A 16,207-nucleotide genomic window follows, 5' to 3' on the forward strand; every position below is an offset into this window, starting at 1 on the left:
AGATTGTATTAGATTATAATAGGATTATTTCGCTGTTTTGCTATTTCAGTAATTTCAGATATGTGCTTAGAAATTAATTTTGAATTAGAATAATATTAATATGGAGGTAATGAATTAATTTGTAGAAAATTAAGAATTAGAAGTTAGTACAATACAAATTATTTTTAGACGTATTTATAAATGAATTAGAATAGAATTATTTTATGGATCGCATATGTAGTATACGTATGCATACGAATCGGTGGATAATTTACACGTTAGTTATATACGTAGACCGGAATACTTATATGTTGTAGTTGATTTTCATACGTAGTTTGTATAGATTATTGAATAACGTAGTGAAATAAAGAGTATGCCTACATAAGTATTCGTTGATGTACAGATATGTCGAGCAAGATGCAGTTTCAAGTTTTTTTTGTGACTACAGTGTTTTGTATAGACCAAATGGAGTAGATTTGTCAGCATTTAACTGCACATCTAGCGGTATAGATAAACCTCTAGAGATGAGTTTCGGATCCATATACAAGTGGCTGCAGCGTGGTTTCCGGGTTAATCCGGAGACCCATCTTATGACCGTGCACGGTCTTGTGAATTGGGTGGTAGACGGTGAGCAATGGGAATTGATGATGATACACAACACTGCTAGAAAACAAATCTAATTTATAAAGTAATCTCTAATACTAAAGATTTTGTAATAAACGCGTGTTGTGATATTCCAGAAATAATTTCATACAACGTAAATAATATATCCGCAAACTACTGCTAGAAATTAACTACTACGACACTACTTAAAATAAATTACAATAAAAAACAACGCAACTACGTGGAAGGTCAAACGTTAATACCTGCAGATCACAGATGCGCACTCCGGCAGAGCTTCGTCGCTTTCCTTCTTCTCACCCCTCTCTTCTTTTTTCTATTTTTTCTGGAATTTTTGAGAATAGAATGAGAGGTGAGAGGGGGGGTTTAAATAGGGCAGCCATGCCCTGTCGCCCGTTGGGGGGGGGGCGACCGGCCCCCGTCGCCCCAGGGGCGGGCGACGCCCCCCCCCCCCCCCCCCCCCGCGCCATTTAGTCCCCTGTCGCCCGTAGGGGGGCGACCGGTGCCCGGTCGCCTGGGCAACGGGCGGCAAGGAAGTATATTTACAATTTATCCAAACGGGCATATATTTTTGATTTTTTTTTTTAAATATAGAAATGAAAAAACGACGGCTGCCGCCTGCCTGCCTCAGCATCTCAGTCCTGCAGTGCAGGGCCAGCTGGTTAGGATGATTTTTTGAAGGAAATTGTTAGGGTGATATGTGTTCTATTTTTAGATAATCATATATAATATATTATACACTAACTAACTAATTTCTTCTTTCATTCATAAGTTTAGTTGGATCTTCTTCCTATGGTTTAGTTGGTATTTGTTGAATTAATACTATATTTGACATTCATTTTGGCCGTAACATAACATAACAAATTATGCCCCACCTAAAGTTCTTGACGAGCTCCGCCACTGGTTGCCGGTGAGACATTCAAGGCGCACAAGTGTGCTCTTGCTGCCCGGTCGGCCGTCTTCAAGGCAGAGAGGTCTTCAGTGCAATGAAAGAGAGCACAAATGGAGCGCTCATACGCGTCGATGACATGGCCGCACAAGTGTTCTCAGTGATTTCTGGAATGCATTTGTGCACAGTTCTACTGTGATGTTTTTTTGTGTGTAAATTTAACCTCTGCATTGTTCCGAGAAACAACCAATTTTCATCTGAATGTTTCCTTGTGTAGCATGCTGATGCTGGTCATTCAGAGGTTTGGTTGTACTTCTGTCAATTAACAGAATGGTCATTATTCTGAATTGGTTGTACTAAATCAATTAACAGAATGGAACTCTGTCATTGGTCATTATTCTGTCATTGGTCATATTGTATCACTGAAAATTATGCATTGTCTGATATGCAGCAGCCTGAATCATGGCACCTGGCGAGCAGGTACCTTCAGCCTGAATCCGAGCAGAAGTTTTGAATATAAACCTGAACAAAAATCTTCTATTTTTTTCAATGCATAGGTGACTGAACAAAACATTCAGTGCTTGCATGACTTGTACAGGTTTCAGAGACTTTTTTTTTCTGTTGGAACACTAACAGTTTGCATAGGCTTCATGTGACTTTTTTATCTCATTTTAGAATACTGAATAGTTACAGCACTCAGAATTAGGCTCTGCCTTGTCCCTGCATTCAAGTTTCCTGGAGTGGAATGCCAAGAAGATGTCTGAACTCATCTGTGAATTCAGAATAATGCCAAGAAGATGTCTGAACGCTATCGTAGGGTCTGAATGTTTCCTGGGCTTCCACTCCAGGAAAGATGAGTTTATACGTTTCAGATGTTCAGAATTCAGAATTCAGGTTATATTCAGTAAGGAGTGCAGAACAATGTATTCTTCAGACTGAACTATACATATACTGTTAGATTCATTCATTTGTGATAAGTATGATTAGGTCTGCAGTAAAAAAAAAACATTTCCAATGTACAGAACTGAACAGCAAGTTACATGAAGCAAGTGCCCAACCTGAACTGAACAGTATAACCAGTTTCAGTTTGCATCTCAAAACTGAATGATGAAGCCATTTTTCTGAAACCACACATCCATTTCAAAAAGAACATAGGTGATCTGACTGAAATTACATTCAAGCTTGACTGCACAAGAAAACCATAGATGCTCTACTAGCACTAAGTTATAAATTACATGAATCCTGGCCTGGTCCGTCAATTTCATTCAATTCAGAGGCCACAAGGAGCACCACGTCCAACAATTCGGGTTCGGCAGCCTCGGTCACCGCCAAGCTTGCGTCGCGCCGCAGCAGCGGCAGCTCCTCGGCCTTCCGGCTCCGACGTGGCGGCGAGCGCCGGGCTCAAGTCCTTCAGCATGAACGACCTCCGCGCGGCCACCAAGAACTTCGGCTCCAACTCGTACCTAGGCGAGGGCGGCTTCGGGTGCGTGTACAAGGGGTGGATGGACGAGGCGACGCTAGCCCCGACCAAGCCTGCCGTCGGCCGGATGGTGGCCGTCAAGAAGCTCAAGAAGGAGAGCTTCCAGGGCCACAGGGAGTGGCTGGCCGAGGTGACCTACCCGGGCGAGCTCCACCATGAGAACCTGGTCAAGCTGGTGGGCTACTGCTCCGACCCGGACAGCAACAAGCTGCTGGTGTATGAGTACATGCTGCGGGGCAGCCTGGAGAACCACCTCCTCCGGCGGGGCACGTGGTGCGGCGGGCGAGGGCGCGACGGCGCGCGCACGGCCGGCGAGGATGCGGCGGCGTGTGCTAGGGCGGCGGGGCAAACGACGGCGGCGTGTGCTAGGGCGCCGGGGACTAGCGCACATGGCCGGCGAGAACGCGGAGCAACGGCGACGGCGGGCGAGGACGGGCGGCGGCTGCGGGCAGCAAATTTCGGGCCTGACAGTGGGTCCCGCTGTTTGCAGGCCGAGATTTGAGAAGCCTGTTGGAGTTGGGCTCTGATTTGGGTCCTCAAATTTTACAGGCCGGCTTCCAAGTGGAGAAATAGGGGCTTCATTTTGGGCGTCCGGCTGGAGATGCTCTAAGGCTGATATGAAAATCTTCAGCCAAAAATGTCTGGGTATCAACCTCTAAAGTTCATACATAAAACTGCAAATGTTGAAATTTCATGAAAGGACAGAAAACATCTTGTGTCGTTGTGGATATGAGTTCTCATATGAAAATTCTGTAGGAATCCTATGTTCCAAACAGTCTTAACATTCATCTCGTAGAGACGCTCAAGGTACAAGTGAACTTAGTTCTTGTGTTGCCCTTATCAAAAAATAACTCCAGGATGCACCACAGAAGGTAAACATACTATCAAAAAATTGTTACATAAAAAAAATGGTATAAAGTACATAAAAGAATTCTCTTAAGAACTGTTCCATGATGCACCTCAGAAGGTAAACAGACTGTATCTGAGATCCTGTGGTTCACTCGAATAGTATCATAGCTGACTACTGTATAATGACCATGCTTACACAATCTGTCTCTTGTTGTAAAACACCATGTCATGGTGTCCAGCTTCCTCTAACCTAGCTACCAATTTGTTCATCTTCGAGAGATCACTCAGACTTACTCTTCAGGGTGTATACATTGCCGACAACTCCGATGACGCTAACCACTATGGACAGCCCCAGCAACCCAAGTGACAGGAGCCTCTCTCCATGCCCCAAGCGGCTCCCTTCCTTGTCCAGCCTTAATGCCACCAGGGCTGGGAACATGAACCCCAATGCCAGACCTGTTGTTGCACCGGTGAACTTGAAGGCCATCCAGATGTTGGGTATCATTGTTGAGCCGAGGTAGATGAGCGCCAGTAGAACAACTGTCAACGCGAGTGTCTTCTTTCTGCTAGGGGTAGCCAACTCACCAAATATCAGCGAATCCACAGTCTGTCTTAGTGAGAAGTGGACAACAGGGAACACAAGGACCAGATGGATGACATAACCAATCCTGACGATGTAGTTGAGGACTGAGCTAAATCTGATCCCGAGATCCTTGTCGAAGTTGGTGAGAACGTCGGACTCTGTATCATCGCCGAACAAGAGGTAGCCAGAGAGAGCAGTCAGGGCATAAACCACAACACATAGCACTGTGCTGATCCTCCCAACCTTGTACATGTTCTGGGGTGTCTTCTCCTTCAGCTCATTGTAGATTGGCTGGACATTGAAATGGCAGATGTAGGCATTCGTCATGATCGGTATCACGACAAGCAGGTCTAGCATCGCCTCTCTTGAGCTGAAATCTGGCCCCATCCTCGGCATGCTGATCTTGCCCTCGGCAATCTTGATCAAGGCAATGATGCAGGAGACAACCACAAACACAACAGCAAGGGCAACCGATGCGGCAGATGACAAGCTCAGTGAGTCAATCTTCTCAAGTGCACACAATGGTGCAAGGAAGACCACAAGAACCACCAAGATCAGCAGCTTCCGGTTATCCCACTCCCCATGGCCAATCAACTGGTCCATGACGCCAATGTGCTTCAGCGACCCAGACATCACATCTCCGATGATGATTAGGTACACCACTAGGACTCCAGCATTGTTGATGATGACACACATCTGCGCTACGATGCTCGCCGGCCGGCCCAGTGCCATGTGCACTACCTCGCCGTATGAAAGCGCTCGGCAGTGTGCCGAGAACCTCACTAGCAGCTCGACGGTGATCTCGGAGAGGACCCCCATGACCAGGATCGCGACAAGCCCGAGGGCAACGCCGAGCACCTTCATGGTGGCGGGGAGCGCCATAATGCCGGCCCCGATGATGGAGGTAGCGAGGTTGAACACCGCGGCGGGTACGGTGGACCCCTCCGGCGGCCCGGCGGGGCCGTCGCCGATGAGCGGGAGTTCGTCGTGCTCCCCGCCACCGCCGCCGCCGCCGTCCTCGAGCTCGCCCAAGAATGAATCTTGCTTGGAGATCTTGGCGTGGCCGTTGAGAACGACGCCATTGGTGGCGGCGCTGGATTTGGCCCCGTTGGATTGGAGCTCAATAGAAGGGGAGGTCAATGGGAGCGCCGAGTAATTCGTGTTCATCTCGCCTCTTGGCGCATCAAAGATGGATCAGAAAGCCACCAACAATATGGAAAATTGTTGGCAAGACCGGATACAAGGAGAAAGGGAGGAACAGGACCCCAATGCCTAATTCGGACACGAATGGAAGGAACCACGCATCCAATCTACAGCTCCAAGAGCAAAATTGCTGCAGAAAGGGGAGGAGAAATCTCAGAAGATACGGCGGGCAATGGCGATCCTTGCGGCGCAAAGCACCTTGCTTTTCTTCTACTCCTCTTTGCGAGATTTGGGAACCGAAATTGACCTCTCCGTGGAGGAGATTGGAGGATACAGCCGCGGAAGAAGATAACCGCGGGGAGGAATGGGTTGCGAGCAGCAAGGGGGATTGGATTGAGAGGCAGGCTGGGGCGTTGAACTGTGGGGAGTGAGATCTGAGCTTTATCTCTCTTGTTTATTTGTAAAATCTTTTGTTTATTTCCACTCTTTCCCCCCTGTTCTTGCTTCTCCCTGATGAAAGTATCTCTCAAACTAGAGAGCACAGTCAATTTACGTTAATTCCGAGTACGGATGGCTACACCAAACATGTGACTCCCGTGTCGCCTCGTATATAATCCCTGACGTGTGGGCTCAGGATTGCGTGGGGCCATGTGGCAGTGGGAGGGTAGCTGGTGATTCGTGAGCATTGCCTGGCTCGACCTGTGACGCGTGCGGCGGCCACATGGGAGATACAGGCCTTTTGTTTTGCAGCGTGCTAATAAATAGTGACATTTTGACCGCTAATTACGGTATCAAATAAAGTCAATTTATAAAATTAATTTCAGAATCTCCGCACTAGTGACTTTGAAGAATCTAATAAGACATTTGACCATGCGATTAGAGGATGATACTGTAGCATCACTGTAACAAATCATCGATTAATTAATGTCATTAGATTCGTCACAAAAAGTTACACCCATTCTTGAAAAAATTTTACAAATTGACTTCATTTACTACTTCATACATAGAAGATTCTTTTGTAGTATGAAATAGGCCAGCGTGAACCAAACGAGACCAAGCTCTTCGACCTGATTGGCCGGCAATCTGGAGTCGGAGCGGGACCCGCTTGCTGGCTACTGGAGCTACCTACCATATGGCCCACCTGTCTGTAAGCAGAAATATCATCCCTCTCTGGTAGAACAGTTCAAGTAACTTGAGATCTCCCATCATCAGGCGGTGTCATGGATTGAAATTTACAAAAATTTTATGTTGTTTGAAGCAAACTTTTATTTGCAGATGAAGCAAAGCTTAAGATTTATTTTTCTTTCTTAATGTGGCTATGGATCCTCTTCAAAAGGAAATGCGTATGCCACTTCAACCTTTCCTATTGCCGGTTGTATGACTATTGTCGGTCTCCTATACACTAGAAAACCTGGCGGCATTGCCTCGTGTGTAGAAGCACTTTGAATTTTGATATCGAACACTTTTTTTAAAATCTTTTTGGTTCAATGGGTGATTTATCATAGAGTTTGGATTTCTAAATTTGCTCTGTAGCAAAGATGTAGGTTTTGAAATTTTGAGCAACCTTTATACTAAATGCTTTTAAATTTTAAGACTTTCATTTGAGCGAGTTTGAGCATGAAGGCCTGTTTGATCAGTTTAGGCACGGCCAGCAGCGATCCATTAACATGGCCCCTGTTACATTATTGGCATCCATTTCTTTTCAGGAACTACAACAGATACTTAATTTGCATAATGGACGGGAATAGATTTTTGTGCAGATGAGAAAATCTGCCATTATAATTTAGCAGGCCGTAAGGGTTTTGATTAGAGGAAGAAAAAGGCTCCAGAACAATGAGACTCCTTGTGTGTGCTTTGCTGTCCTCACTGCATGGTTACCTCTGTTCTTGTTAGCATTGCATCGCATCGAACACATGGTGGGCGTCGACGCAGCCTTCACCTCGGCTGCGAGGAAGCCCAGGCGGGTACGCACGTTGGGCCGCCGCGCGTTGTGCTCCGTTGTGTGGTTGGCCTCCGACGACGCCTCGTGGCATGTCTCGGCTCGCACATCATCGCGGCTGCAGAGCACCACCTGCTCTTCGAGTTCGCATCCGGCGGGTGGCTGGCTGACGAAACCGCCAGGAGCTGGGGCCGGCTCGAGGATGCCGCCATCCGGGCGTATGCGCGGGACATGGTGGTGCGGGGCTGCACGATGGGAGGAAGCGTAGGTGGGGAGCGCGTAGTCGGCGGAGATCGCGGGCGTGGGGCGGTGCGGGCGCTCACGAAGACCATGCTGTTCTTCCGCCCTGGCCGGCGCTCGCTACGCTATAGCGGGCAGGGGTGGAACGGCAGGATCGTGACCTCGTGGGGAGCGTGTTGGCGGCGGAGGCGCAGGTGGGGAGATGGAGCGACAACCTGGAGCTGTCGACCAACAGGATTCTCATGGAGAAGAAGAGATCACACACCTTTCCTCTGGTCAGAGATTTTCTTGCGCTGCGATTGTGACGTCGGAAGGGTTGGGAAGAAGCAACAAGTAAGGGAGAGATAAATACGCTTTCCTCTTCTGACCGAGACTTGCCTAAGAAACTTGGTATCCGAGAAACTTCACGAAGAGAGCCACGTTGCAAGGCTTGATGCCGTTCGTTTCTCATTGCCACGTTGCATGGCTTGATGCCATTCGTTTCTCATCCAATGCTTGAGGAAAAGGAAGCGACGTGGCCCAATGATAAGCTTTGGTTTGGTGCAGGAATCGTAGTTTAAGATCTCCAGACCATTTTAGTTTTTTTTCTTGAATTTGTCTTCTTGTTAGGTCCTGTTAATTGACACGAAAGGAAGTATTCAAAGTCTTTCGGTTCACACGCCACCATCATTTCACGCAGGCAAGTTGATTGTTGAAAATGTCTTCAGTTGACCAAGTACAGCTCGAAATTCCTTCGCGGCAGCATAAAAGTATCAAGGAGATCGTCTTGTTTGACCAAGCAGACTGCCTTGGTGTCCAGTGGCGGATACAGAAATGGTTGAAGGGGGGCTGATTTCTTCTTCCTCTCCTTCTTCCTCATCTTTTCTTCTCAAAAATTTGAGGGGGGCTCCATGGGTTTTTGGGGTCTAGGGGGGGGGGGGGCTCCAGGGCTGGAGCCCCCTAGACCCAGTGCTGCCTCCGCCCCTGTTGGTGTCCACCCGCGGCAATTGCATGCGAATTCTCCTTAGCACTCGGCCGGCCAATTTCAACTAATGATATCCTAAGTTGTGACATGAAAATTCTGTGTGTACATTCATATCGAAGAAAGACTTTATAGTATAGTTTTATTTAGGTTCGCTATATTCTTTAAATTTAATTAGAAGGTGAAAATGTATTTTAGGAAACATATCTATTTCCAGACACCAATTTTTCAGGATGTGTCAGCTGATACGTTTTCCAAGCACGGAAGCGCATGCTTCTGAGGCTTTTGTATTACCAAGACATGGCCCTCTAATTTGCCTTTATCTGCACTAGAAGATCAGGTGTCTTTGTTTTCTAAGCACTTAGAGGTTATTTGGTTGACAGCCACCACCTGCCACCGCCACGGAGCGCGCGCCACAAACTGTGGCGAACAAAGCTCCGCCACACTCGCCACAGAAAAGTGCATGCAAAAAAGTGTGGCAGTGGAGTGGAGTGAACCGAACAGCTTGCTGTGGGCTGTGGCTGCCAGCGTGGTGGCGTGGCGAAGTGAAGGCTTGAACCAAACAGCCCCTTGTACATGCTTAGTGGGATTTGCAAGTGTATCACTGTAAAATTGCCAACGAAGATGATATGTCATCCTAACAATTAGAGAATTCTCTATGGGCACTGAAAAGATCCTAACTTACAGCTGATTGCTCCCCACGCTAGGGAAATGATACTTTCGGAAAAAGTTGCTCTGACGTCCACCTTTCAAGATTGCTGCAATCCATTTTATAGGCATTTCAAGCAAATGTTAGTGTCTCAAAATTGTTTCTTTACTAATACAGAGAAACTCTCTTCCTTCGTAATCATCCCCTATAATTAGCTTTGTAGACTAGTAATCTCAGCCTGCTTTACAAGGGGCACCACGTGCCACTGCAGAGTTTCTTGGGACAGTAAAGACAGTGTGTTCTCAGTTGCCACTGCGCCTCCAAAATAATTGTTTCTTCTACATCAGACATACATTATTGGAGGGAAATCAAGTGGCATAAGCTGTGAGACCATGTAGTTCATCCTGATCAGGAATTATGGAGATCTGCTCTTCTTTCGGAAGCAAGTCATCATCCACAGTAACAGTTGATTCTGTTTCACTAGGCAACTCGTTGCAGTGGATGGAGAGGGTGCGTTTTTCTTGATGGAACAACCTGCAAGCAGAACAGGATAATGAACTCAATTGCAAAGATAGCGATTGCTATACTAGGAGGAGAATATTAGCACGTACGGGTTTTTGCAAAGCATCGGGCTTTGAATTGTTGCAACATATTTGCAGGAAGAGATCTCCTTGATCGAACTGATCAGGACAGTGGGTTCCGAGCAGACAAATCGAACCTGTTGGAAGAAGGAAGGGTGTGAACAGTCAAATGTACTGAAATTGTTACTTCGGTACTGTAGCAAAAATTGCTTTACGTAGGAGTAAAAAAATATAATAGATTCATTCATAGTGTTAGTTTTTTGTCCTCACCTCAGTCTCCCGGGGTATGTCCGTGAGATCACATACAGTCCCATTTGTGTACAAGTGGACATGATATCTGCAACAAAACAGGGACAGCAGAAATTCATTCAAGTGAGCCTTAAACCCAGATATAATATGCTGCTCCTCTCTACACTTTCAAGAGATTTTAGTACAGCACCTCCTAGAAATATCTTTCACATGATGGTCATCGTCAGCGAATTCAGAGGTGCTATTTTCATGGTAAGCAGTAGTTGCATCATTGTCATATTCACCTAGAACATATTCTTGAATAAGCTTCAACAAAAGAAACGAAATTAGCATGACATTTATAGAGGTTTAGCAATTTTAGATTACATATATGACAATGTCAAAGTATGAAATATAATACAACACTGAAGTTACATTTACCATTGTTCAAAGAAACGGACACGCATTTAATTTTCTGCAGTTTAACTCAGTTCAGAACTTGTTTCTCTAGTTAAAAACTACCAAACCTTGGACTGCAACTTCCCAAGGTTTGTTTGAGATGGTGGAAATAAAGACTATCAAATATACTGTAATTACAATCCTGAGCCAAAGAAACTCTTACCTTATCACCTTCTACATGAACCTGTCGGATTTTCCCATGATAACAGAACTCATAAGACCACCAACCTTCGTGCTGTGTCAAAATGGCATAATAATCAGGATTTCCCCTCAGGCACACACGCACATGACCAATAATTCATTATGTGTGCTGGTGCGTAAAGAAAGAGATGTATGCTCACCCTGTAGAAACACTGATCCTTGAGAGGCTCAAGCAGCTCATCTGGCTCCTTTGGCTTAATTCTCCTGTCACTTTCTATTATAACATTAGTTGCATTTTGTGGGAGAATTGACTTCATGGTTTTAGTTTCTTCAACTGGTAGGAAGCATGTATAATGTTTCCCCTCATGGCTAGCCATTGGTACTGATTCCTGGCCATTCTCCTGTTGAATAGACCAAAAATGTTAGGATAAAAGGGTAAGGTTTGAATTATGGCAAGCAGCAAGTTTTAGACCAAAAATGTAATACATCTACTAAAATATGACTTTTCTGACAAAAATGGTACGAAAATTATATGATTTGGCATTGCCTGAATTATATTCACTTGTCTTTCACACACAATGACCAATTGTAGTAAAGTCAAGAATGAATTATTCACATATACATGTTCAAGAATTACTGGTAAATTTTAATGTAGTCTCAATTACAGATCACTACAACCTACCATCCATACGTCCACACATAATCAACTATGAAAATTAAGTATTTAAGTTAGAACAAAAGAAAGCTCTTGCTTTGCCATAGACAAGGATTCAGACAGAAAATCCATTATAAATCTTACCGGTTGGTAGGGGGAATCAACTGGATGGAACTCTACCCGGTACCTTGGCTCACGCGAACTCCGCCCAAATGGAACACCTGACGATCAGCGGAGAATTCAGGCTAAATCAGTAATCAAGGAAAGCGGACAGAAGCACAAGTAACAATACAAACCACGAGACAGTCCATTAGCATATCCAGACGGCACAGACTCAAAAGGGCGAGTCTTTTGTACTACAGGGTTCTAGATCTGGGCAAGAAAGCTGCAGCAATGGGCACCAGGCCACTCGCCAGAATCGACCTACAGCCGAGCCGGATCGCTTGTTGACTCGAGAGTCGAATTCGTTAAAGAAGCATGGCAAACGCATCGGCGAAGCGGTGGATTCGTTGGGTTTAGCAAGACAACCCGGTCAGATTTAGCACCTGAGGCGGTGAAGATCTGGTCGGAGGCGGCCGCGCCGGCGACCAGGAAGAGGAGCAGCGCGGACACCCGGCCGGCGAAGCCCATCGGAGACGGCAGGTGGGTCCTAGCTACGCCTCCGAGACCCTTCCGTCGTCAGCGCCAGAGTCTTCACGTTGCGGTCGAGCGCCGGATGGGGATCGGTGTGCAGTGTGCCTGGCGCCTGCGTCTGCGAGGCTGCGAGCCTGCGAGCAACGTGTGAGCTTTACGCCTTCAGACTACAGGTTACGCCTTTACCCTTCGACTACAGAATTCCAAGGTCCTTCCCCTAATCTCAGGCATGGTTGATTTTACCGTGTGTTTGGTTGGTGGAAGAAATCCAACCCGGACGGGTCGAACCCATTTTTAGGATGTTTGGATGGGGAGGAGTAGGGGTTGGAGCGGACCCAGATGGGAATATTCGGTCTATACGCGGGTCGGCTCCGTCCGTTGAAATCTGGCGGACGGAGCCAACCCCGATTTCCTCTGTCGCTGAGCGCTCTTCCCGTGAAGTCTCCGTCGTCCGCTCGTCCCGGCCCCGTCGCAGCCGATTCGCCTCCTCCGTCCCTGTCGCGGCCGCGCGCGCCCGTCCTCTCCATCCCTGTCGCGGCCGATCCGCCTCCTCATCTTCTCGGCAACTCGCGGGACGGCGGCGTCGGCCCACGGTGGCGCGAGCATGCGAGCACGCGACCGGCGAGCGCGTGGCAATTCAGCGGCGGTCGAGCGCGTGGGGCGGCCGGCGAGCGCGTGGCGATTCGGCGGCGGGCGGGCAGGCGGGGCGGCGGGCGGGCAGGCGGGGCACGATGGGCCTCCACGCCTCGACCTGCTCCGGCGTCTAGATGCCGGGGGTGTCCGGGTACCCCTGCGCGGTGGCGGACACGCCCGTGGCCTCCGTGATGAGGAGGCTGCCCCTGGTGGCGCGCTGCGAGTAGTACACGGCGGCGTGCGGCTGCGGCACGTTGCCGTAGGAGCGGCACCGCGTGAGCGGCGCGAGCACCACCCGGTGGGCGAGCTCGAGCTGCCCCGCCTGGAACGGCGTCAGCAGCGGCATCGCCTCCTGATGCGCCATCTCCTGTGAGCTTCTCCCGGCCGGTCGGAGGTCGGCGGCCTGCTGATGCGAGTGGTGGGTTGGGAGGAATGGAGCAAGCTTTGCTCTCGGATCAAGTCTGCTTCGTGGTCGCTTCGCTTTGCTCGTTTGCTGTGCTTGTGTTTGGTGTCTCAAATCGGGCCGGGGCGCGTGGGGCGGCCTCCGGCGGCGCGCGCCCCTCCTCTCCGGCGAGCAGGGGCCTCTCTCCCCGTTCCGAGCGCCGAGGTGAGGAGGCCATGGAGGAGAAGCGCCCCTGCTTCTGTATCTGTGGGAAGAGGAAGGAGTCCATGAGGATGACATGTGGGACCCAAAATTACTGTGCTAACGGGGTTAAAAATGGCATCCATCCCTGTTTTTTTTGTTCCTGCAACCAAACAAGAAATGGGTTGGTTCTGTACTCAAGACTAGAGATGAAACCAAACAAGAAACGGGTCGGCTCCATCCCCAAAATGAGGGATGGAACCAACCCATCCTACCAGTCCCACAACCAAACACACGGTTAGAGTGAGTACGTTCCGGTTAGAATCAAATGCAACTTTCATCTCTACATCATTTTTTTTTAGATTACATAGTTTAACTCAGACTCTACGTCGTAATTAACTTCTGCATGTACTCGTCCATTTTGCGAATGAGATCTAGCATATGGTAGATGGGATGGAGCTTCATGAAGCTGCTACCACATGAACGATAGGATGTGACGGGAAATAATTGATCCAGACTTTCTTGCAAGCTTTTCTTCTAACAAGAAATAATCTCTCTGGTCTGGTTAGCTAAAGGGTAAAACAGTTGAATGCATGCGCAAAGGGTAATCTATTTTCATGTACGCGTAACCTTTGATGGACAAATACTTCCTCGAAATTGTAGTTATCTGACAGCACCTTGATGTAGTTCGTTGTGGACCAAATATTGCAAAGGCGAGGACCAAATATTGCAAAGGCGATTCGGAACGGAGCCATGGAATCCTGTGTCATTGTGAAATTAGGGGTAGGGGTTGCTATTGGTTAATGGCAACTCGCATTGTACATTCAGATTGTTGTTGCAAAAGTTATTCTTGTGTGATTTCATAAGTGTTTCTTATATGTGGACTTCTATGTCCTCTTTTATTATTGGCTGGATATATATACAGTGCCTACAATTATTTACACATTTCATCACCCAAAGAGATTTTAAAATAACACAGTTGATTCAACTCTGTATGAGAATTATCAACTCACGGGATTGGAAAAAAATATGCTGCAATTTTTAATAACTGTTGCTAGTAACTTTATATGTACAAATAATAAACCTATTTGCATGGTTGTGGGTGCAGTGCTAATGCAAAATTACACGTTTGGTGAGTACGTGGGTTAGATACCTAAAATACAAGACATTTTTTCGAACTATAGTACAAATACAGACGGTCACATACACGCAGGCACACTCATCCTTATGAATCACGCATGCAACCCTACTCCTATAAGCACCTCTGAGAAGCCGGCACATCCTCAAGATTAACAAAGTCACCAAATATGTTTTGCTGCTGACAGGCACATTCCCTACCCCGTAGTCGTCTCATTATCGATGAATACGTCATTTACCACAAAAAATTACGCCAATTAAATTATGGAATAAATTTAGAAAAATGTGAGCACTCATGCTAAGTTGAGGACTACAACCCAGCTAGCTAGGTTCCACTACGGTGAATATTGCCCGCTGAGTAATGCTCAGTTCATCAAAATGCAAGATACTTCACTTATTTTTTGGCAATCTGACCTGTAGGTGTTGCATTGGACAAATAAGTGCACGAGTGTAAAATTTAATTTGCAGATGCAACATGCGAGTGCTGGTCTAAAATTCACCCATTTGGCAATGTATTGTGGGCCCATTTTTAATCCACCGATACCTTATTTGATTATAATAATTTTTGCTAGTATCTTGATATGTACAACAAAAAAGTTTACTTTTTCCTTCCTTAACAATAGTAAAAAACTGATTTTCATCCCTCAACTATAAAATTGGGTATCCAGCCTCCCCCAACTATCAAAAGCCTTTATTTTACCAACTTGACGACTTTACAAGTAATTTTTTCATTTTTTCATAGATTTTTCTTCATTCTCTCTTCTTTTACTCGATTGAGGTTGCAAATGTGGATGAAAAAAAAATCAGCATAGTGGTAGGGGAGAGTATAGAGGGCCCAATTTTGCAATCTTTGGAAGTTGTAACTCAAACAAAATTTAAATTTGAAATTTTGAAGAAATAAAGAATTCAAACTTCATTGACTTTTAAAGCATCAAGATGAGCTTCATCATTGACAAAATTTAAACTATGTGACATATTAGAGGTGCGTCATTAGGGAGTTCTTTCGAGTACATATTCTATAGCAAAATTTTAAATTTCTTAGGATGTGTCAAATTTAAGCCAAATTTAATTTTTTATTTATTATAATAGAATTTACAATCACCCAATCATTTGCATATTTGATCTATACATATGCCAATTCTTGAGCATATTTTAAATTATGTGGAAATAAATAAAAAGTATAAAATTTGGCTCAAATTTTACCATTTGTAATAAACTTCAAATTTTGCTATAGAACTGTAACATCCCGAAATTTTTTTTTTACCAAAATAAATCACTCGCTAAAAATAAATTTCAAAATCCTTTTCAGCGTTGAGCTCAAATCGTTTCGTAATCTTTTTCGTCCAAGCTTCCGATCACCCGAAATCTTTTTCTGGCAATCCGCCATCCCGACACCAGTACCAATCGCCGTCCTATCCCTTTCACCCTTCTTCGTTCTGCGTGCGTGTCGCTTCCCGCCGAAGCCGCTCGCGACCGTCGCTGACCGGCCGAACGCCGTAGCACGCGCGTGGCCGACCGCGGCCTCGAATCCCGCCGGCGCCACTCTCTTTTTCTCCTTTTCTTTTTCCCCTTTTTTTCTTTTTTCTTTTTCCTTTTCCTTTCTCCCTTCTTTTCTCTTCTTCCTGCTCCCTCTCCCTTTCCCGCATGCGCTGCCTGCCGAGGCCCCCCTGCGCCGAGCCCCTCCCCTAGACGCCGAGCACCTTCCCGGGGTGCCGCCTCCCCCGCTTGCGGCCGCTGCTCGCCCGTCCTGCCCTCTGTGCGCGCCGTACCCCCTTGCCGCCTAGTCGCTCGCGCTCGCCACGGCCGGCCGCTCCACGCCGAGCT

The 16,207-nt window shown here is 46.8% G+C and overlaps 3 protein-coding genes across 3 annotated transcripts; 1 reads left to right on the plus strand and 2 right to left on the minus strand.

Annotated features, from left to right (window-relative positions):
* Positions 1-2,724: 2,724 nt before the first annotated feature.
* Positions 2,725-3,561, plus strand: LOC120669422 (serine/threonine-protein kinase BIK1-like). The gene has a single exon (XM_039949180.1). The coding sequence runs from the start codon at positions 2,725-2,727 to the stop codon at positions 3,469-3,471; it is 747 nt and encodes a 248-aa protein (XP_039805114.1). The 3' UTR covers positions 3,472-3,561.
* A 148-nt stretch (positions 3,562-3,709) lies between these two features.
* On the minus strand, positions 3,710-6,078 carry LOC120671296 (amino acid transporter AVT6E-like). The gene has a single exon (XM_039951595.1). It carries the CDS (start codon positions 5,566-5,568, stop codon positions 4,099-4,101), a length of 1,470 nt encoding a protein of 489 aa, XP_039807529.1. The 5' UTR covers positions 5,569-6,078; the 3' UTR covers positions 3,710-4,098.
* A 3,347-nt stretch (positions 6,079-9,425) lies between these two features.
* On the minus strand, positions 9,426-12,175 carry LOC120671297 (protein OS-9 homolog). Its single transcript, XM_039951596.1, has 8 exons — positions 11,943-12,175; positions 11,542-11,618; positions 10,943-11,143; positions 10,765-10,836; positions 10,354-10,469; positions 10,185-10,251; positions 9,945-10,051; positions 9,426-9,867 (listed from the first exon to the last, which is right to left on the minus strand). The coding sequence occupies exons 1-8, from the start codon at positions 12,025-12,027 to the stop codon at positions 9,702-9,704; spliced, it is 891 nt and encodes a 296-aa protein (XP_039807530.1). The 5' UTR covers positions 12,028-12,175; the 3' UTR covers positions 9,426-9,701.
* Between the last annotated feature and the right edge of the window lie 4,032 nt (positions 12,176-16,207).

This window comes from Panicum virgatum, chromosome 4N (genome assembly GCF_016808335.1).
Source record: "Panicum virgatum strain AP13 chromosome 4N, P.virgatum_v5, whole genome shotgun sequence".
Lineage (NCBI taxonomy): Eukaryota > Viridiplantae > Streptophyta > Magnoliopsida > Poales > Poaceae > Panicum > Panicum virgatum.